This window comes from Vespula pensylvanica, chromosome 24 (assembly GCF_014466175.1).
Source record: "Vespula pensylvanica isolate Volc-1 chromosome 24, ASM1446617v1, whole genome shotgun sequence".
In the NCBI taxonomy this organism is placed as follows: domain Eukaryota; kingdom Metazoa; phylum Arthropoda; class Insecta; order Hymenoptera; family Vespidae; genus Vespula; species Vespula pensylvanica.
This window is the reverse complement of record NC_057708.1, coordinates 1,733,020-1,756,754: the sequence shown is the minus strand read 5'-3', so window position 1 is coordinate 1,756,754 and position 23,735 is coordinate 1,733,020. Positions and strand designations below refer to the sequence as shown.

General features: G+C 28.4%; 3 protein-coding genes and 1 long non-coding RNA gene across 15 annotated transcripts in view; 3 read left to right on the top strand and 1 right to left on the bottom strand.

Moving 5' to 3' along the window:
• The first annotated feature begins 1,467 nt into the window (after positions 1–1,467).
• Positions 1,468–4,613, top strand: LOC122636940 (major facilitator superfamily domain-containing protein 10). 2 transcript variants are annotated; one of them, XM_043828641.1, is made up of 8 exons: positions 1,468–2,001; positions 2,106–2,446; positions 2,636–2,790; positions 2,861–3,152; positions 3,272–3,492; positions 3,637–3,727; positions 3,833–3,970; positions 4,118–4,613. In XM_043828641.1, exons 2-8 carry the CDS (start codon positions 2,230–2,232, stop codon positions 4,210–4,212), a joined length of 1,209 nt encoding a protein of 402 aa, XP_043684576.1. In that variant the 5' UTR covers positions 1,468–2,001; positions 2,106–2,229; the 3' UTR covers positions 4,213–4,613. The 2 variants fall into 2 exon arrangements, with proteins under 2 accessions (XP_043684576.1, XP_043684575.1); XM_043828640.1 differs by having other exon boundaries at positions 2,528–2,790; positions 4,118–4,612.
• Positions 4,614–5,468: 855 nt separating this feature from the next.
• LOC122636926 (serine/arginine repetitive matrix protein 1-like) lies at positions 5,469–11,768 on the top strand. 2 transcript variants are annotated; one of them, XM_043828620.1, is made up of 8 exons: positions 5,469–5,769; positions 6,122–6,367; positions 6,455–6,596; positions 6,688–8,545; positions 8,640–8,698; positions 8,775–8,840; positions 8,947–9,065; positions 10,960–11,768. In XM_043828620.1, exons 1-8 carry the CDS (start codon positions 5,752–5,754, stop codon positions 10,963–10,965), a joined length of 2,514 nt encoding a protein of 837 aa, XP_043684555.1. In that variant the 5' UTR covers positions 5,469–5,751; the 3' UTR covers positions 10,966–11,768. The 2 variants fall into 2 exon arrangements, with proteins under 2 accessions (XP_043684555.1, XP_043684554.1); XM_043828619.1 differs by lacking the exon at positions 10,960–11,768 and having other exon boundaries at positions 8,947–9,729.
• A 2,400-nt stretch (positions 11,769–14,168) lies between these two features.
• The window catches only part of LOC122636860 (putative thiamine transporter SLC35F3), a 13,433-nt gene continuing 3,866 nt past the window's right edge, over positions 14,169–23,735 (top strand). For 2 of the 10 annotated variants that reach the window (XM_043828506.1, XM_043828501.1), the window contains exons 1-9: positions 14,844–14,941; positions 16,436–16,888; positions 17,939–18,231; positions 18,474–18,623; positions 18,995–19,345; positions 19,505–19,633; positions 19,746–19,935; positions 20,141–20,230; positions 20,935–21,064. In XM_043828506.1, the coding sequence (XP_043684441.1) occupies positions 16,726–16,888; positions 17,939–18,231; positions 18,474–18,623; positions 18,995–19,345; positions 19,505–19,633; positions 19,746–19,935; positions 20,141–20,230; positions 20,935–21,064 (1,496 nt within the window). In that variant the 5' untranslated portion in view covers positions 14,844–14,941; positions 16,436–16,725. Of the gene's footprint in view, positions 14,579–14,777; positions 14,942–16,435; positions 16,889–17,938; positions 18,232–18,473; positions 18,624–18,994; positions 19,346–19,504; positions 19,634–19,745; positions 19,936–20,140; positions 20,231–20,934; positions 21,065–22,137; positions 22,302–23,079; positions 23,110–23,735 lie in introns of those variants that run through there. The other 8 variants (XM_043828503.1, XM_043828502.1, XM_043828504.1 and 5 more) reach the window with 8 other exon arrangements.
• Positions 18,399–19,158, bottom strand: LOC122636864. The gene is made up of 2 exons (XR_006329084.1): positions 19,017–19,158; positions 18,399–18,836 (listed from the first exon to the last, which is right to left on the bottom strand). It is a non-coding gene; the product is annotated as an uncharacterized LOC122636864 (long non-coding RNA).

The window sequence follows — 23,735 nt, the reverse complement described above, 5'->3', positions numbered from 1 at the left end:
CTCGATGTAACTCTAGAACAAACTAATTCGCATAGAATACTGAAGAAATGAGTGCTATAATTATGTTCTTCCATTAACTTTTCTTTATTTCTTTTGGAGAATGCGTACTACGAGAACTACGATGTGAACTTGTCGAAATTCAAAGCAAGACTGTTCCAGTAACTGTCAAAGTCAGTCAGAGTTCGAAGTTTGTTGTGGTCTAGGGTGGGAAAGTTCCCCACTTCTCGATGTAACTCTAGAACAAACTAATTCGCATAGAATACTGAAGAAATGAGTGATATAATTATGTTCTTCCATTAACTCTTCTTTATTACTTGTGGAGAATGTGTAATACGAGAACTACGATGTGAACTCGTCGAAATTCAAAGCAAGACTGGTCCAGTAACTGTCAAAGTCAGTCAAAGTTCGAACTGTGTTGTCGTCTCGGGTGGGAAAGTATCCCCACTTCTCGATGTAATTCTAGAACAAACTAATTCGCATAAAATATTGTAGAAATGAGTGATATAATTATGTTCTTCCATTAACTCTTCTTTATTACTTGTGGAGAATGCGTACTACGTGAACAGCGATGAGCACTCGCCGAATTTCAAAGCAAGACTGGTCCAGTAACTGTCTTGGCGGTCAAAGTTTCAACTTTGTTGTTGTTACGACTAAGAAAGTTTCTGCACTTTTCGCAGTGATTCTGAAGCAAAATAATTCTCGTAGAATATTGAAGGAATTAGTGATATAATTATTTGCTTGCGTTAACTCCTCGTTATTATTTGAATATTAAATTAATTTTATTTTGTATATATCGGATATTTTGAGCTATGAAATGTTTAAATAGAAGTGCTATTGTTTAAGTGTTAGTTTATTATGCACCACCTACGATTCATATTATTTAAATAATTTCAATATAATCAAAAATTTTAATTTATTAAAATTTTTTTTAAATTATACAATTGAAGAGGGAAAATTCCGATCTTTTCTTTGTTGTCATTCAGAAGCAAACTCTTCAGATGGAATGAAAATCAGTGAAAATTTCATTTCCGTTTTCCAAAACAAGCAATTACTGCATGTTCAAATTTTAACTCTATATAACTATTAATTTAATTCTAATTTATATTCAACGCATGTTTCGTGTTACGAAATGGGTTACAAGTATGAACTAATCGAGCTGGAATGTTTAATACTTTAACATATATTTATGGATCTTTGGTCAGGTGTTCAAATAATGAAAGATACTATATGTTAAAATTTCGCGGGAGAATTCATAATATCATTCATAAAATATACTGTGTAGGAAAGATAGAGATTTCGTGAGGTAGTAGCTAGTATTGATCGGCTCTATTATATCTTGTTCTTTTACATATTATCTTTCTTTTCTTTATTATTATTGTAAATCGCCATTATGATATATAAAATGGATTGTACATGATATGTATTATATTTAAGTATAGATTTTTACCGCAGGTTTTATGGGAGCGCCACTATACAAAATTTATTTCTCAAGAGAAATGTCAAAAACAGCGTTTAACATCAGCAATGAATCTACACGTAATTTTTGTTCGTTTTTGACAAATGGAATCTTATTTTTATAAATGAAGGTTTACACGTGGAGATGAGTTTTTTGAATTGTTGCAAAATTTTGATTTTTACAAATAAATTGTTCTCGGAAGAGGACATTTTTTGATACGATTTTTTTCAAAGAAAATGAAAATTTTTCATAAATTCGAAGTAACCATCTTTTCGTTTAAACTTTTATCTTTAAAATAAGACCTTGTTCGTCAAAATCGATCAGTAATTATGCTCAAATTCATTGCTGGTGTAAACCCTCACAAAAATAGGAATGATGAATAACAGCCTTATAACCTTTCACTTTTAAACTGGGATACATTGTGAATACGATTTCTACGGCGATGTTAATTCTAGAAAGTAGTTTTATTTTGCATTTATATATTCTATAAGTAACTTTATGCTGTCCATAGAATATTATTAAACTATTAATTGACATAAGTTCATGTAAGATTTTAATTATGTTTGTTAACATATGGTATCATTACATGAGTATTGATTATACTGTCAAAGATAATATATTATTTTATTAAAATTTATTTCTTTTTTAGGAAAAAATACTCGCAATTAATGTTATGTGTGATATAACCTAATGAATTGAAAATTATATTTTTTTAAAGATCTGAATGAAAAATTGATATATATATTTAAATATAAAAGTAATAGAAATTAATCATGGATAATGCTAATGATAACACAGTGAAAGTCGTATTTTTTTCTTTATTATTAGATTTATTAGCATTTACTATGATATTACCTTTGTTACCGGCCTTATTAGATCATTACAAAGTATTAAGTAACAAAGGACTTTATTCTATGATATCGCATCATGTGCAAAGCTTACGGGTACTTTTAAACGCTCCTGACAAAGTTGATACTGTTCTATATGGAGGTATGTATATTTTTTTAAATAAAATTAATTAATATTAATAGTATATATATAAATATAATTTGTAATATATTATTTCTATAGGTTTTCTAGGCTCTATGTACTCTTTTTTACAATTCCTTAGTTCCCCAATTATAGGAGCATTATCTGATACTTATGGAAGGAAACCTTTAATGCTCTTATGTTTAACAGGTATTACAATGTCATATTTATTATGGGCACTTTCAAAAAATTTTGGCATATTTGTATTGGCTAGATTTGTTGGTGGTATCAGTAAAGGAAATATTAGTTTATCCATGGCTATTATTTCGGATGTTACATCTCCTGAGAAGAGAGGAAAAGCTATGGCAAGTTATAGAATATAATGTTAATTCTATAAGAGTAAATTCTTCAATTCTCTAATTACAACGTTTCTAGGCTCTTGTGGGAATAGCATTTTCTATTGGATTTGTAGTGGGACCAATGATAGGAGCATTTTTTGCATGGATTTCAAGTAATAATAGAAATGAAACATGGTATATTGCACCTGCATTATTTGCTTCCTTGCTTGCTGCAAGTAACTTGTTATACGTTTTTTATAACTTGAAAGAAAGTCTACAAGTTAAATATAGAGCAAAAACTCTATTAAGTGGAATAATCAAGTCTATAATTTATATTAATCCTATAGATCTTTTTCAATTTACTAGTGTATTGGGTTTAAATAACAAAGGTGAGATAAATAATAATTCACTCTTGTTCTAATTACAATAATTATTATATAAGTGCAGTGGAACATTCTCTCCTTTTTATTTTACAAATTTCCATAATGATTAAAGTATATTATTTTAGAGCAACACAATTTGAAGATGTTAGGTCGTACATATTTTATCTACCTATTTATCTATAGTGGATTAGAATTTACCTTAACGTTTCTTACTCATCACATATTTGCATTTTCGAGTATGCAACAAGGATGGATGTTTCTTGGAATTGGATTAATTATGGCTATTTTGCAAGGAGGTTGGGTGAGAAGAGTTCCTTCGCATAAAACAAAATCAGTTGCAGAATTGGTAGGAAAAGTTAATATATATATATTTATATTATTTATTTATATATATATATAATTTTTTATATTTATATATATATATAATATATATATAAATAAATACAAATGTTTAATATGTACATAGTAATCTATAGTATATATGTTGTAGGGTTTATGGTTAATAATTCCAGCATTTATATGTATTGGCTTAGCAAAAAATACGATGATGTTATATTTTGGAATATTTTTATTTGCTGTTTGTAAGTGCATACAATATGTCATAGGATTTATAATTATTCGTGCGAAGTATTATATTTAAATCTAAAAAGGCATTATATAAAATACATAAATTTTCAATATTTTAGCAACAGCTATGGTTGTCACTTGTATGATGACATTAGTTACAAAAATAGGACCAGAACATCAAAAAGGTACAATAACTGGAATATTCCGTTCGTTAGGTGCATTAGCACGTGCAAGTGGACCAATTGTGGCTTCTGCAGGTAATTAGTATTGTTAATCAATTGTTGCTGTTGTGTGTGTATGTGTGTATATATATATATATATATATATATATATATATATATATGTATGTATATATATGTATATATATATTTTTATTAATATCTATATTGATGTATAATTTTTAGGATTTTGGTATTTTGGAAGTACTACAACATATCTCATTGGAGCTGTTTTTTTGTTATTGCCACCTTTTATACTTCATACTATGAAATCTCTATAACAAAAAGAGATCTATATTAAACATATTTTTACTTATTAATATATACTACATATTTTTATATTTGCAAATTGCATTCACAGAAGTGCCCTAAAGTATTGTGTGTTGTTATATAAACAAACAAAAAATAGTCGCTTTTATTAAATTATCGTACGATCCTACGTGTTGAACGTACGTAACACATATACAATTTTTAATTATATGCATCTATAGATATCTATATATATATATATATATATATACAGAAATTTTTATTATGTTTTAACAAGATATTTAATGAAAAAAGTATTTTTTAAATAGTATTATTGCAAGTATTATCTTTTGTATAAGCATACTATGTAATGTCGTATAAAGATTTATTTAAACATGGTGACTGTACAATTATATTTTCTACCGAATAATATAAAATTTTTTCTATTAACGAAAATACTTTTAACTCTACAAAAATTTCTATAAATACAATAGTAGTTTAAGAATAAAGGATACTCCCGCGCTCACGCAAGTACATATATACACAGGTATACACAATACACAAAAGAGAAAGCCAGTACCTTTTCCGACAAATAACCTGGACCTTCACATAAAAGTTAATTACGGTCATAAAGTAGATGTTCCTTTTCAGATCTTTACTTTTTGAAAAGAATTTATTATACTGTGTTTATATATATGTACTGTATATATAAAATGTATAAAATCTACAAATTTTAAAAGCCACATATTTCAGAATTTTCAGGTAACAAACTAAGAATATTTCATTGTATATAAATAGTTACGATTAACGGAACACTCATATTTTCACTTAGTATAATGAAAAAGCATTGAAAAGTTTGAAATTTATTTTCCGGGAAAAAAAAATCGAAATAACAAAATATGAAAATAAATATTAATATAAAATATTTCTTCAAACGATTTAAAATTCCCGGTAAAAAAATTTTGGCTTTTTTTTACATGTAATACAACACAACTTACATATATCTATGAGATATGTATTATAAAATGATTCATTTCATTGATTATAAGAAAAAATGAAAAATGTTGAAAATTCATTATTAAAATTTTATATAACAATTTGTTAACAATTCAAAATACTATGTATTAATTTTATATCGTATGAATCTATAAAGCTTTGTAACCTGAAACTTCATTTTGAATTATCGACCAATCAGAAAGAAGGATTGTCATCACGTGGGACAGTTAGTGGGGATACTTTCGAAGGATAGTCTAGGTATTTTCTTAATGCTTGTAGCCAGTCAAGTAGCATTCGTCGTTCGTGCTCGTTGATTTTACGACCACTCATGCCATTTTTATTTATATGTAGTGTGGGGTAACGAAGTCGTGGAAGATTGTGCGGATAGTTTACAATTGTTTGAAAATAATATAAAATAATTCAATCTAGTGATGTAGTTGTAATGTGATAAACAATTGTACACGTAATAAGACACATTTCCGTAAAATCAGCGTTATTATATTAACATAAACGCTGAACGGGGTAGTGATCACTGTGTATACGACCAAATTTTTCACGTCTGTGCTCAACATAAAATGGATTATCGCCAAAAGGTATGTCTTAAATCGATGAAATATGAACGAATAAATAAAAATCAAATGACGCAATATTTATTCGTAAAAAGAAAAGAAAAAATGCTTTGTTCAATGTATATTTCCATATTTTTAATAAAGTTACCATTAATATGAAAAAATATTACTCGGATAAACAATTTATAATTTGTGTTTTAATTAATAACGTAATTGTAATTTTAGTAATATCATAATTTCCTTCATATTTTTATAATTCATATGTATTAGATATAACTATTATATTCATATATATCCGCATTAACGTTTTTGCTAAATTTAATACTTCTGTAAATTAAATAAAATTCTTTATACGACTATACAACAATGTTCACAGATGGTTTTGGCTTCTCAACAAAAGTTTCATACTGATGATGACGATGATGAAGATTTAGAAGCTTTACGTTTAGCTGCGTTACAGTCATTAAGGACAAAAGATACTTTGCATAATAAAAGACAATCTTTAACTCAATTACAAAAAGTTGTCCCGCAAGTAACACAAATTGCACGTCCTTCATATAAACCACAAAGGTTACCAAGAAGGGCCCATTTCCATAATAGATTGCAACAAAGACAGAATGGTGTAAGTTAATTTATTGAAAAGAAATGTTACAAATATCATGATAATTTGATGTACTTTCATTCAATTGTCCCATGTTTTCTTTAACAGAATCTCTATTATCCAAGCCCTCGAAACCCCAATTTAATAGCTATTGTTCCTGTGGATGAACATTCTGAATTACAAAATATTGAAGTAACCCCTGCTGTAAATGTAGAAAAGACTGATATTCATGCAGATATAAAAGCAGCAGGTAAAAGATATTTCCTTACAAAATGTATAGTTATCATTAATTCTAATTTTTGATATAAATTTTTCTAAATTTTATTCGATTGTATTCGTAGAAGAGTCAAAGTTTCATCGCTATAAAGATAGTGGAAGCGGATCAGAAGAAGATGATCAAAAAGGCCATACAAATAATTTACCACAGTTAAAGGGAGAATCTGTTAAAACTAGTAGCATAGAAAATGAAGATGCTACAAAACAAAAAGAGAATCAACCAGAAGTTATAGATGACTGTCAAAAGAATGAAGAAGAAGAGGATATCAATGACGATGATGATGATATACTCTTGATGGCTGATCTGGAAGAAGAAGATAGTTTAGAACGATTAATGGATGAAATGGAACGAGAGATGAATGTAGACAAACCAGTAGAAAAGAAAGAAAAAGAATCAAATAAAAAGGATAGTAAACAAGGTGATGAGAATATTATTCAAGAAGCAAAAAAGAATGAAGAAAATAGTAATAGGAAGGAGAATAATAACCATGCTACATCATTTACCATAAATGTTAGATGTGAAAGAAGATCGGTATCTCCACATATACCGAGTGGAGTTTCTCAAAAACGAAGGTCCTTATCCCCAAAGTCTCGGAGTAGGAAGAGATCCCCGAGAAGATCTCCACGGAGATCGCCATTAAGACAAATAAAAAAGTCACAAAGAGAAATGACAAAATATAAGTCTCCTGTAAGAAGATCCCCTCACAGAAAATTATCACCAAGAATAAGATCACCCAGATTGTCGCCGCATTCCAGGTCTCCAAAATTATTAAGATCTAGATCGCCAAGGATATTATCACGTTCAAGATCTCCTCCTAGACCAACTCGTTCTCCTAAAATAACATCCAGATCGCCTAGATTGACACGATCGCGATCTCCGATTAGATTGTCACCGCAAACAAGATCACGTTCGAAATCGAGTTCTCCGCGTCGATTGTCTCCATCAAAGAGAGTATCACCACGATCTCGTTCACCAGGGTTTTCTCCTCGAAGAGGATCACCTCGAAGGATGTCACCTCCAAAAATTTCACCAAGAAGGTCGCCTTGGTCATCCCCTAGAAATTCTCCTCGTCTTTCGCCAAGGCGAAGAAAGTCACCTAAAGTATCACCCAAAGAATTACCCAGAAAACATGGGCCGTGCTCTGTAAGCCCTGATAATACTTTAAATTCTTTATACATTAAAGAATCACCTCCGATGCATAAACGAAGATTGTCTCCTGAATCTTATAGAGAAAAAACGAAACAGAAGGAAGAGAATTCCGAAAAAGTTGATTCAGGTGATGTTAAAGAATCAACTGATAATACAATAAATGATTCAGTCTTGGAAGCACGAAGAAGGAAATTCGAATCTACAAGACCAATAGATCCTGTACTTGCTAATAAAAAAATTAAGTTAAGTAATTCAAATAAGAAGACAGAAGTCTTAGATAGAACGCAAACTATCAGCACAAAAAAAATTAATAAGTTAACAGACGATGATCATAATGTTAGAGACAGAGATATATGTTTGGATACAACTTATGAATTCGAAGAATTAGGTGATACCATGGAAAATACTTCTCCGATACCTATTAGCAGTTCAATCAATTCGTGTATAAATGTGGAATCGTCAAAAACAGAAAAAGAAAAGTCATCTAAGAAGAAGAAAAAACGTGATAAGGAAATATATCAAGTTGGAAAATTAAAAAGTGAATTACCTCTATCCGAACGTATTGGTAAAGATAAAAAATGTAAGAAAAGAAAGGATATTATCACAGAAGTTCAAAATGACGACGTAGATGCGATATTTGAGGATATAGCTGTAGACGAAGAAGGTGACTTACGAGCTGAACTTAGTAGAAGACGTGCTGAGCGATTAAACAGATCCGTGCCAATTCAATCAGCAAGACTTGTACAATCAGCTTTCAAAGGAGTTGTTAATGAGTAAATATACTTTCTATATAATTATATTCCAATTATTTTAATTATTGTTTTTCAAATATAACAATATATTTATGTATACGTTATCTTCTTACAGAGTTGTAAAAAATAATGCAAAAGTAAATCAGAGGCATGTAATCAAAAGCGATGAAAAAGGTAATTATTTAATGCAAAGATAGAAAACATTAGTTTACAATATTAAATTTATACATAATCTTTTTATTCTTCGTAGTTAATCAAAAGGATGTCAGACGAGTTACTGTGGTTAGATCAGTTTCTGAATTACATGATTCTGGAGGTATGCATATGTTGTTAATTTTTCTATATTATTGCATTTCGTTAATTTCATAAGCATGTGCAATTATATATGGACATTCATTTATTGTTTGTTTGCTTATTTACAGATGAAAGCAACCTTGATTCAAAGGTACCCGTACGTTTCAGACTAGGTCTTAACAAACAAGTCCAAGACACTAGAGAAACAAAGGTATCACGAAAAACATCCAAAAGACAGAATCGCAAGGTAAAACACAAAACTAATTTGACTTTAACCAATCCAGAAAATGTTTTGTAGTATTATGTCGTTCATTAATTGTATAAAATTAAGCACATCCTTACTTTATTTAAACACGATTTTAAGAGATAATTTCAATGCAAATTTGCACAACAACAAAATACCCTATATAATAGTGATATAATTATAATAATATACATACATATATATATATATATATCTTGTGTAACACAATGTTATTTTTTGTGAATCTCAGCAAAGAAAAGATCATAGTCATTTGTACCTGCAACAAATAAAGTATAAAGAATATATATATATTAAGTTGAAATATATTTCATATCTGTGATAATGCACTTTTTTAATTGAAATTATTCTTTGAAATAGTACAAAAAAAAAAGATTTCAACGAACATTTTTCATATTACAATATTAAAATTTTATTTGAAATATCACAAGAAATTATAGAAGTAGCCAAGAAGCAATAATATTCTGATAAATTTCAACTTTTCTTTATATTGCGAATACATGATGCATGATTTAATGAATTCTATCTTACAAATTCTTTTTATTAAAGACTGTTTATTCTCTTATAATTGCACATGTAAAATTGACTGAGTAGAGATAAAATTTTGTAAATGCTTCAGAAGTTTTCTTTGTTATATACAATGCACACAATATATGTATATGTATATATATATATATATATATATATATATATATATATATATGTATGTATGTATGTATGTATGTATGTATATATATATATGTATATGTACTTTTTCTTTAATTTAAGCATTAGACAAAATCAAATAATGTGTGAAAATTAAAAAGTAAGTTCAGGTTTTAAAATTTATTCTGATAGCAAAAATCACTTCAATGTAAGAGTTAATTGTGCTATTGTAACTTCATATAAACTTTTCTTCGATGCCTCCTTTATTTTTGTATTATTTAGATGTGATTTTCCACTCACATATAGATATTAATTTAATTCTATGGTATTTCAATCTAAATTTTGTTTATATTTTATTTTTAACTCTTATAGTTATATATAAGAGTTTAAACAAAAAAGCTTATGTGCGAATTTTCAATAACTCCTGAAATGTTTTGAATGCTTATACTATTTTCTATGTTATATCTTTATGTGTCATATTTTCATAATTTCATTATATCAGATAAATTTAATTAAAATTCTTGCAAATGAATATGGGATAAATTACTAGAATGTTCAAAAATATCTAATAGATAGACACACATAATAAAATGTCTATAAAAATGTGGTGCATGTATTATTTTATATATAATATTTTCTACAATAATATATAAACACGTACCAAATGATATTAGAAAAAGCTTACATAAATATAAGGTTTACTGATTCCTTTATAAATATATTATTTGCATATAACATTAAAGTATATTCTATAGGAAGAAGCTTACTAAAGATTAATCATATTACATGTGATTAAAATAGGGCTTTTTAATATCTTATTTAAAATCAGGCTATCGGTGTTAAACTCTATGTAAATTTATTTATTATATATTATATATCGAATTAATAAGTTTTGAAATATACTGCTACAAATAATGTATGTATGTTGAAAATATTGATAACATAAATATCTTTATATATTCTTTTTTAAATATTAGTGATACAATTTGTATCTCATTAGTTGTTGCACGAATGCAAATCATATGTTCCGATAAAAACTTTTTAATGGATATGAATACCTTAGAAAGTAGTAGCATATGTAAAGAGAGCATGAAAAATGTGCTTAAAATCGATTTTATATATATATATATATATATATATATATATATATATATATATATATCTGTTATATTGTAAGTTTGAAAAGGTACAATATTCCAGTTAGGAAAATAAACGTGATCTCTTTTTTGTCTAGGAATAAAGTAAATCCGCGTTCATCTGATTGCTTACATATTTATACGAAGAGATGTCCATCTTCCATCATTTTTTGTCAACGTAGGAAGATGTAAGCATATTAGGGGTTAAACTATATTGCAAGTTGCAAAGATATACACACATACAGTGAAGGATAAAGCATCGTGTTAATTAACGAAAGACAATATCCAAAATTTGCACACTTTATGTCTATTTGTATTTAGTTATTTATTGTTAAGTATTGCTATTAGATTTTTGATTACAATTATATTAAATCATCTCTGTTTTTTGTTGAAGTACGTGTACATAATTTAAATCAATCACTCATTTAATAAACACGAATCATTAATTATCCCAAAGTCACCCTTTGCACACCTAAAATATGTATTATGACATAGAAATATTGTATAATAATATTGTCTGTACATATATAAAGATAAATGGTATAAATCGATCGGTTAAAAATTGGTTAATCATATAAAAAATATGTAGAATATTTTGTAAATTGCATTAATGTGTCATTGTGCATCCTAAAAATGAGTTGTGTAAATTCCATTATATAGATGGAGGAAAACCAGTTTAGTTGACATTGAATTACTTATACCATGTACGTTTAAAGTAAATGGATACTGTGGGTATATTCAAATTCGACTGATGAATATTATGCTATATATCAAAATAGCTACCTGCAAAATATAATTCTACGTCGTAAATATTCATATTCATATTTTAGTAATAGATGTATATATATATTATATATACATTAGCGATATTAAAAATACTTTATATATATAAAAATTTACTTTATATATATTAAATATACTTTATATATATAAAAATATATATATATATAAAGTAGAACTGTACTTTTTTACATATTTTTATGATACTCTTTAGGAATGTTAGTAATTTTTTAAAGTATTAAATGTAGGAATATTTGATTACTTATACAGTGAGTGGTTAATATTATATTTACTGGCATTTTCTTAGTGAATAATTATATAAAATATAATATTATAGCGCCAAGAGTGTGAGCGCTACCAATGTGCAGATTTACAAGTTGATATATTAATATGTATATATAATTGTAGCCTTAATTGAAAAATTAATATTCAATATGCGAGTTGCGTACCTCATAGTATCTATGAAGGTGTAAGTGTTAATTTAATTCAATAAAAGAGAATTACATTTATTCAAGGTTTCATTCGCAAAAACTTTAATATCAAAGTTAGTCAATATAGAACTTTAGTATCAAAGTTTTTTACAGTGAAAGCTTAGATAATACAATATCATTCGCTATTACATACGTGCCTTGATTTGTAATTAATTTATCAAAGGTAAAAAAAATCACCGTAAATATATATTTTTTCACATACTTTCTACCAAAGCCCCTTGTACGATATTATGCTTCGGTCAATAGATTTACACATTACAAATTTTATTTATACAATATAGCGCGTGTGTATATAAAATTATCAACTCTGGGAGTTGCAATAATAAATACCTTTTGTATTTATAAATTGTCCTAACAGATTTATAAACCTGTTGAAATAACAAATTATATAATGTAATATAAAGCGACATTAACGATTTTACAAACAAATTATTATAGAATAACACAGATATAGTTATAATCCATTTGACTATTTTGTAATATAAGAAGAGAACATATTTATAGTAAATATTATTAATTAAGTTGATCCATTTGTTGCTACTTGTTCTATTTTTTTATCATTTTAATCTTAATTACTATAGAAAAAAGTAAACAATTCTTTTATATATAAAAATTAATATGTACAATGATTTTAATAATTTCGATATTAAAATCTATTACGTGTATAATTTTCCGAAAATGTTCTTATATTCCTTATATATATATATAACTTTTCAGAATTAATTATAAATTGTTAAAATTAATTATTGTGTTATTCTGTAATAAAATAGCATTTTTAATTCATATTTATAAATATACGCTCTATCATTACATCATTTAATTTGAGTATTTAAATTTTGTCATTATAGTAAATACGGATGGCTATATGGATATTTGCAAAATTTCGTGTTAATTCTAAGACAATTCTTACTTTATAAGAAACTTGACATATCTTTTATATTCTCTTTTTATAAACAATAAGACATAAGACATTGTAACCATCTGTTATTTACTACGTAATTAATTATTACATTGCGTATGTATGGTTGTATTATATTTTAAATTATAAAAATTATATATATTTATATTTATAATATAAATATATATATGTATATGTGTATTTATATAATATATATATATATATACATATATATAAATATGCACGTTTATGTGTGCGTGTATAGATTTTCGATGAAGGGAAAAAAGAAAGTGCAAAAGAATTTTTTGTTTAGACTTAACGAGTATAATATATAAAATTAAAAATTCTGAAGTAAATTCAGTAATGCTTGTCTCGCGCGTTGCTTCGGATTAATAAGGATCTCTCATTTCAGAAAAATACGGAATAAAATATTTTTACTTATAAATTAATCGTTTTCTTTTTTATGCATAAAAACCTATGTATCTAATATATTAATTAATTAATATTAATTACATACACACATATATATAGAATATTGAATGTAAAAAAATGTAAAAAAATTAATTTCAAACGTTCCTACAATTGGAAATAGAACAAAACTTCATCGATTTAGACAGCAACAATTATTGCACGTTAATTATAAATAGAATCAATTGATGGATCATAGTCTTCATCATAAATTAATTTATCTTAGCATATTGTTAAATGATATAAAAGTAATAATATATGGAAGAACTCAGAGAATTTCAAAGGGATTATTATTTAGAATTATAGAAAGAGTTAACTTTTCTTATAAAGCTTTTACAAAAAAGAGAACAAATAGCAAGAAATTCAGCTAAAAAAGCATAGTCTTCATTATAAATTAATTTGTCCTAATGTATCATTAAGTATACATAAAAATAATCATATATATATATATATATATATATATATATATATATATATACACACATATATATACATACACATATATGATAAAGTTTAGAAAAAATTTTATAACAAATTAATATTTAATAATCTTGTTATAGCAGGTTGGTTTGGTTTTCTAGTGTAGAAAGCTATACCGTTGAAAGAAGGAAGCTTTCCAACGAAGAATACATAAGCGCAGACGCGGTAACGACATTGAGGGGTTGTGGTGGTGGTGGTGAACGAACGGAGGAGACGATAGCAAGCCCGGTAATCAATGACACGCCAGGGTGCTTAGAACCGTTTCTACAGAATCGAAATAGTAAGCGTTCCTCGAACGCGTAGAACGGAACAACTTCGTCGTTCCCCGCGTTCGGTCGTTCCACGAGCTTTTCTAAAGCTTCTTTAAAACGAGAGAAAAACTAACTCAATAGTGAAAACAATTAACGACTTAACGTCAACTTCAAATTATCCAATTATATCCTTTCCTCTCATAATTCTTATTCACATTGGCACTGTTACATACACCAATCTAATACCGTTACCTTTCCGAACGTGCTAAAACAAGAAAAATTATTGTTATTAGATTTCGTTAATTGAGCAGCCATAAAACGTTCCACGAATACCACGAAGAGAGAAAAAGTTAAGAAAAAAACGCGCTTTATCTTTTAATAAAAAAATCTGACCTGGTTTTTCACTTTCTTTCCCTTCTTCTTTATTGCTCTTCTGTTCTTTTTTTCTTGCTATTTTTTCTTCTCTTCTATATAAAAAAAAATATATATATAACTGTAATATATATATATATATATATATATATATATGTTTATTATATCTGACATAGTGGGTGTGTAACTGTTCCTCATCGTCGATAATTATTGTTTCTCATACTGATTTATTATAATAAAAGAATAAGTAAGAGAATAAAAAGAGAGAGAAAGAGACCATGAACGATGGAAGGTTCAAATTTCGAACGCAGCGTAAACTTCGAGGAGGGGCGTAAAGAAGGTATGTCAATTTTGTTCTTTTCCGCATCCCTCTCTTCGTTCTCTAATTATTGAGAATTACAATGTATGTATATGTGCATATATATACATATGTATATGTATATGTATATATATATATAGACACTGCTTGAAAGACCGATGTTCGATGTAAAAGGGTAACTTTGTAAGATGTTATAATTTTCGTTGAATGAACGTGTGTCCTTTTTTTCTTATCTACACGTTCCATTTAAATGTTAATCGTCATACATACACGCACACACACATATGTGTATACGTGTGCGTATGATTATAATTTAGAGATTTATTCATTTAATAAGTATGTAGTTTGATCTGATTATATAAAACTTATTAAAAAAAAGAGGTGTTAGCAGGGAGAATACGTGTGTTATTGCATGTGATTATTCTAGTTGCTTTTTATTGCTTTTCTTTTTTTTTTCTTCTTTAATCTCCTAAAATACTTTAGAAAATAATGGTGAGAGAAATCGTGTCCTCGTTGAAATACGAAAAATAAGAAAAAGAAAAAATTAATGTCGGCGATTGTTATGTGTAAAAAGAGGGAACAAATTTCTCTTAAAATTTTCTTAATCGCCATATTTCTTATGTCACGCGATTCTGCAATAAACATATGTTATTAAGATAGATATACTGATCAAATGTGTGTGGCTTAAATTTTTAAAAATGAATTTTTCTTTTTTTTTCTATTTCTTTTTACTTTTCAACAGAATTTTTCGAAGAGAATTTCATTGGAATCTTGTGAAGTTACCTTCTTCGATCGTGATTTACACGGCGTCGTAAAAAGGGAAGAAAAAAAAAAGGAAAAAAGAAAGAAATGGGAAAAAAAATATCATCGTTAAAACCAAACGATCGCATTATATACACCAGGCGAAATTGTTTCGTGCACGCTCTCATACTTATTAGTTTCTTCTGCGGTCACATGATCAAATGATACTAAATGATAAAATAAATATGGCAGAGACAAATAGAAAAAAAGAAGAAAATAATTTGAAAAGTTTTAAAGCTTCGCTTTGTGCTTCAATTTCGCACCAAAGAAAAGAACACATCATACAGGCACACGCACACATACACGCGCGCATCTTATATTATATTTTACATTGTTTCTTTTGTTCTTTATCCCAGAAAACGGTAAGTGTCACGAAAAAAAATTGAAACGATTCACGATGAACGATTGTCACGAGCCTAATGACTCGTAAAATATTATTTATAAATTAAAAAAAAAAAATAACGCGTATATGAAAATCTTTGTATATCATTTCTCTCTCTAAGTAATTATTATTTATTTCCATGATAATTAAATAATCGATATGAGACATCTCGTTAGAACGTCGAAGTGTAATAAAAAGAAAAAAAAAGAAAACAGGAGAAACGCAGTGTACATTTTCAAAGTATGAACTTTGAATTTAATTCAAAAGAACAAACACATGGATCTTCTTATATAACGAAGTGATCCATTATAAGGACGACTGAATTTTTTTAGAATCCAGAGTGAAATCGTGGAACGATTTAATCGCTACTACTACTACTACTACTACTACTACTACTACTACTGCTACTACTACAACTACTACCACTAAGACAGATCTTCTTTCACGTGCCTTCTTCTTCTACTTCTTCTTCTTCTTCTTCTTCCATCACATCATCTTCTTCCTCATCTTCTTCGGCGATTCATCTTCCATTGCCTGTTCTGTGCAACGTTTTCTGCACTATTTCATTTAGATTAATCATCGTCATCCAATATCTGGATATGCTGAACGATACCGTTAAAAAATGTTTCAAAGAGGAAACTTAAACATGGGTAGCGGAAGTGTCGGGGAAGTCCCAACGATATTTCATCCCCGACGATCTCGTGCACCAAGTATAGTCCTTAGCGAGGATCAACAGAACCATGGTCCAATTGCCAGTCCCATTCAAGTTGTGCTAGATTCGACAGGTAAGTTTAAAAATAGAGCAGAAGAATTTAAAGGTCAAAAATTTTAATACGATCCATATTAAATATGTACATATATATCAGATATCTCACTTAAGCTTTTTGATATCTCAATTATTTCCGTTTATTATCGAAAGTTAAAAAAGAAAGAAGGAGTTTTATATGGTTCAATAAAATCTTGATGGAATATTTTTTATTGTCACCAGACAAGTACCGCTATAAAACCATATAAATTTCTACTTGCTCTTACGAATTTTCTTTTTCTTTTATTTTTAATAAACGTTAAACTTAAGTGAGTCATCTAGTATATATATGTGTGTGTGTGTATGGAATAAAAATGAAAGAAAAAATAGAAAAATTTGTTTCATCTCAAATATGACGTTTCTACATCGTACCAGTCTTACGTTAAGAGCATAAGAAGCCAACAGGGAATAAAACTCCTTTTCCCAACTCGGGGTGATGTATTTTCTTCACGGTACGGGCATTTGTGGTAGTTATAATTTAGAGAACTCTAGAATAGAAAGTGTATATCGTGTGTATATATATATATATATATATATATATATATATATATACATATATATATATATATATCTGACGTTCATAAATCATCGGGCAATTTGTATCATAGAAAATAATTTACATTATTCTATAGAGTCTATCAGATCAAATGAAATATATATCATTGAAGCTGTCCGATATGAATCATGAACGATGGTACGTACACGTTATACGAAGAGTTCATGTTCGCTTTGATTTTGCAAACTAATAGCAAGAGAAAGAGAGAGAGAAAGAAAGCTTTTCGTTCTTTGCATTAATAACAATTAAATGGCTGGGTTAACTTTTTACGGAACACTTTTTTCCTAATGGAAAACCGCAAAAAAATACGTTTGTTTAGTCTTTGTACAATAGCACCGCTTATTGCTATTCATTGATCATACATATATAGATACATTATTTATCTTTTATTCTTTCACATTATTGCTTCGCTCATCACTTCATCTTTATGATTCAACAATAAGATATATTCATACAAACATTTCCTTGTTTCAGGGTGCGAACAACAACAAGGTTGTAGCGTCGCTGGTGGCTGTGGTGATTCAGCATCTAGCTGTAGATCATTAGAAACAAGTGGTAGCGGTGTAGGTTCTGGGACTGGTGGTACCGGTATCGCTACTGGAAGTACAGGAGGACCTGGTGGAGGAGGTGGAGGTCAAGGACACGGTTCCTTGAGTCAAACTCAGTCTACGTGTAACGTGACAACACCTTCTGTAGCTTATCAACAATCCAGACCGAACAAACTCTCGGCTTGTTATGCTTCCTGTTGTGCAGAGTCAGCGAAAAAAGTATTTCGTTAAAAAAATTTATAGATATGTTTAAATTGTTGGCCATAAGTCATTGAACATTTGACACATTAATATTTTATATCGTTTCACATATCTATCAGCTTTTTTGCTTATAATTGTAATAAATTTTGACTTATGAGCGATAGAGCGTAAAAAAAATTGGTGCGTTTGAAAAAAAGAGATATATATCTTTATTTATATAAATAGAACATACCTAATATTTCTTTCTTCGATTATTACAGATATATTTTGGTGTGTGCGTAACAATATGTGTGACGGCGAGCTGGGTGGGAGCAACCCACTGCATAAAATATTTATACTTTCATAAACCAACGAGTCCTAGTTATACATCCACATCGAATGCCTCCGTAACCGAGCCCCGTCATCAGCATGTAATTAGACACGGTGCTTCAATTCTTTAAGAAACTCTATTGTCACTGCCAAGAGGCTTTTACCAACTTCGCTTTCACATCTCATACATTCTGTCTTATTCTATTTCGATATCTTCCCTATGTCCAAACATAATTGAATATAATGCACCAGATTACATATATTTCCATTTATAAATTGATATCTTATTTTCGTGTCGGAAATTAAATTAGTTCCTAAAAAAAAAAAAAAAGAAAAAAAAAAAGAAAAGAATTAACGAATAATTAAAACTAAACAATCATTTAAGTAGAACGGATATTCTAACGTAAATATCCTCATGTAGATCTTACAATAGGTTTATCATTAAAACTAACATTATAATATTTAATTGTAGACCGTGCTTCCATACAACGCACCTTTCTTCACAACTTGGTTCTGCACCAACTGGGAAGTATTATACTTTCCGGTTTACTTTATCTGCCGTGCGGTTAGAACGAAATGCACGACACCATCTGAAATATTAGCAGAAAGTCTTCGTGGATTTCGAGACAAGGGTTTCACCGGTGGACGTTTCCTCGTTAAATGCAGTCTCTTTTGTGGACTTTGGGTTGTTACCAATTATATGTACATCTACTCGTTAAGGATACTTTTGGCTACCGACGTGATGGCATTATTCGCAACGAATGTTTCCTGCGTTTATCTTCTGTCCTGGGTTATCCTTCACGAGCAATTTGTTGGAGTTAGGGTCAGTACGATAAGAGATACGTCTAAAAAAAAAAAAAAAAGAAAATTAATTGAAATAATTTATTATCAATAATAACATTATTATCAACGATGCATGCATACTCAAATTCATAAAAGAAAGAAAAAAGAAATATATAACAAGCTTTGAAATTCATTGCAGATAGTAGCAGTCATCCTATGCAATACTGGAATCGCTCTTCTAGCTTACATGGATGGCATAACAGGAAGTCCAACATTGGGAGGTGTAGTTCTAGCAACCACAGCAGCAGCCGGATCCGCTGTTTACAAAGTAACGACTCTGTGAAAAACGTTCGAGCATTTAATTGAAAGGATATATAAGGGATATAGAATAGAAAATCGAATCAAACGAATATATTTCTCTCTTTCTTTATTTCTTTCAGGTGGTATTTAAGAAGGTTATAGGGGAAACGACTTTTGGTCAAATGTCATTATTCTTTTCTCTGATCGGCCTTTGCAACGCTGCCCTGTTATGGCCGATATGTTTAGCACTTTATTTCTCGGGTGCTGAGAGCGTGCATTGGACACGATTACCATGGGCAGCTCTTTTATCGGCCAGCATACTTCATCTAGGTCTGACCATGCATTGACTTCTTTCAATTAATGTCCTCTAGCCTATTCCTTTCTCTCTTTTTCTCTTTTTCTTTTCCTTTTCTTTCTCTCTCTCCATCACTCTCCCTTAATTGTGATGCCAGTGGAGGATGATTACCAATATTTAATGGAATTAAAAAATCTTTTAGAATTTGTCGATTAAGTAAGTACTCGTTATGTGTTACAGTTGCAAATATGTTAGGAAACTTCAGCATCGCACTCACATATGATCTATTCATTACACTTGGTCTGATAACGGCTGTTCCTGTATCCGCAGGTATGTACGTAAAAATACACGCAAAGGATCATTGCATCGCGTTCATCTCCTTTTTCTATTTTCTTCTCATTTAGCATTAATGCACGATTGATAATTTTTTTTTTTCTTTTCTTTTTTTTCTCTTTTTGTTTAGCGAGTTCGTTCCAAAAAAAGAAAGAAATAAAGAAAAAAAACAAAGCAAATAAGTTATCAGTGTATATATACACCTATAAATATACATCTATATATATATATATATATATATATATATATATATATATATAAATCATCGACTCTTTTAACATAAAATTCACGATTGATCATTTTTTAATGATTTGAATCTAAAAAAAAAAATAGAAAAAATAGAATAAGTAATTAATATATGTGTACGTATGTTTTATATGTGTATATATATGTATATAAATATATATATAAACACCATTTAATACATATATGTATATTTATACAATATGCATGTTTTTCACTTATCACGTAAACGATCTTTCGAAGGAGGATACTGTCCCTCAGGAACTTTATTTTGATAAAATCGTAATGATTTTCATATAATTGAACGAAGTTCCAACGGAAACAGTAATACAAATTCGAAAGTTTTAACGAAGAAAATAAAAAGGGGAAAACAAAATAAAAAAAAAAAAGAAAGAAAAAGAGAAAATATCGACGATCAGAAATGTTAGTAATCGCCCCGTTGAAATGATTGCATATAGCTCTGGATGTCGTTCTTTATGGAGCGCACTTCATGGGCATGAAGCTGGCCGGAATGATCTTCATTGCTGTCGGCTTCTTTCTCGTGATGTTCCCAGACAACTGGCCCGATTACATAACAAGACTCCTTCGGTATGCACACTATAACATTTTTTATTATAAAGCAATTATGTGGTATGCACTTTATTATCTAAAGTATTATCAATTTTCTTTAATTAAGTTAATTATTATTAGCATTTAGTTTTGGATATTTTAGTGATCTTTTTCTCTATTTATCTATCTATCTATCTATCTGTTTTATTTACATAATTTATATATATATATATATATATATATATATATACTTGTATATATACCCTGTACGATTATTATAGTATATATCAAATGATAGATGATACGTATATAGATACACGCACGTAAATTATTCAATCTATCTGTTCTATTTTAATATATTTTTATGTATGTGTATATATATATATATATATATATACACATACATACTGTGCGAGTATTATATACCAAATGATAGATATATAGATATACGCACAAAAATTTTCCACGTATGTGCACATACACCACACATTTATATTCTTGCAAGAATATGAAATTGTTATTTTTGTTTAAATCTTCTTTAGCACCTAGATAGAGGGCAAGAACGTAGTCTCACTTAAGTAGGATATGCTTTGTATTTACAATGGATTGCCTTATAGGAATATTCTCTATCTTCTTCTTCTTCTTCTTCTTCTTCTTTTTCTTCCTTACACGCGTCTTTATTAGAAATATTTAATGTGAAAAAGGCATTCTCTCCTTTATTATCAAAAATCAATTTAGCCATAGTGAAATGTTTCTCAAAATGTTTTTTCAGTTCTATCAAAGAATTCGTTCATTAATATATAATTTAATAATTTCTACGAACAATGAGGTCAAATCTATTGGATAATATTTTACGACGAGGTCTTTTTTACTTGGCAGCTTTGTGCATTATTATTTTGTCATAAGATTATAAGCTGACAAGAAGAAAAAGAAAAATAATAAGAAATTATATAATTTTTCTTTTCGCGTGTTTAACGCGTCAACTATTTACAGAACTCATTCGAGTCAAGCATAAGTCTTAGTAATTTTCTTTCGCATGTAGAGCCAATTTGCGCATCCATGGGACATTTTTAGGATGTTTAAAAAAACCAAGCATTGGTATTGTTTTACAGGATGCCTGGAATATGCAACAGATTTAAAGTGTAGTTTAACAAAAAAAAAAAAAAAAGAAAATAATAATAAAAAGAGAGAGATAATGTATTTTAAGCATTATTGATGATCATTGATCATATAAGTATACGATGAAATAATATATTTTTTTTATAATTACCTTAGACAACACCTCATATAGATTAAAATATTCGACTTTTCTTTCTCTATAAATTTTCTTTCTTTTTGTTTTTCTTTTTTTCTTTCTTGATATTCTATCGAGTTATCGCGTTAGAAATAAAATCTTATATCATGTTATATAAAATTTCGTTATATAGATTATATATATATATACTCTTTAAATTATATTCGATAAGTCCTGCGAATATATTCAAGAGTTAATATTAATAATACATTCATATATATATATATATATATATATATATATATATATATATATATTGTGTCAACGAATAAATTGTCGAATTATTGATTAAGAAAAAAAGAAAAAAATAGTTGAAAGAGATTAGAATATTATAAGATATTAAAAAGAAAAAAAAAGAGAAAGAAATACGACTGCCGAGTAATTTCCATTTTTCCTAGCTAGCTAGTTGACCTCTTTTAATTACATATGATTAACAACAATGAGAAAAATAATTGTCTCGAACGTTTAACGAATCTGAAGATAAGATGGCCTAATGAAAAGAGAGAAGAGTTCACCTCCCACCCCCCCAAAAAGAAATTATAGTTAAACATATCAAAGATAGATATATGATATTGCGCGAGTATTAAATAATAGAGAAATATTTTCACAACGATATAATAATTTTGTTCCCGAAATATATATATATATAAAACACACAAGCCGAATTGCTTGTTACCGCTTAAATGTGTTATGTGTGAAACGACATCGACACTTCATCGCTCGCTTCCCAACTATCAGGATCCATTATATGCTGTTACAGAAACATAGTCCTCATGAGTCACAATACAAGGTAAGAAAATACATAATCGCCTAATAACGTCTAGCTAAATTGACAATACTGAAAATTCATTTTTATTTTGATTAGATGTATATATGTATATATATGTGTATATATATATGTATATGTATATGTATATATATATGTGTAAAATTATGTATACTCCCTAAAAAAGAAATTTATTAATACACAATTGATATTCGTAAAAGATACATATAAAAAAAGAATGTTATACCTTTGTCAAAGTGATTTTTGTAGTTTGCGAATGATAAGTGTTGAGAGCTCGGAAGAAACGATCGATAAAATTATTTTTGTCTTGCTAAAAGGAGATGTTTCTTTTTTTTTTATCATAAAAATCAATTCCTCTTTTTTTTTATTTTTTTTATTTTTATTATCAAAGATTTTCTTACCGAAGCAATGAATGAATTTTCTGTATAGTACACAAGCAAGGACAATATAAATGGCGGCATGATTTATCCTTTTGATTTTAAAATTTTGTAAAAATCTCTGTACACGTGAGACGTGCTGCTTGGCGTGTGTGTATCAATGCATGAGCTTCCTCCAAAAGAAAATTAATTAGCATAATCTTTCTCTCCTCTCTCTCTCTCTCTCTCTTTCTCTCTCTCTCTCTCTCTCTC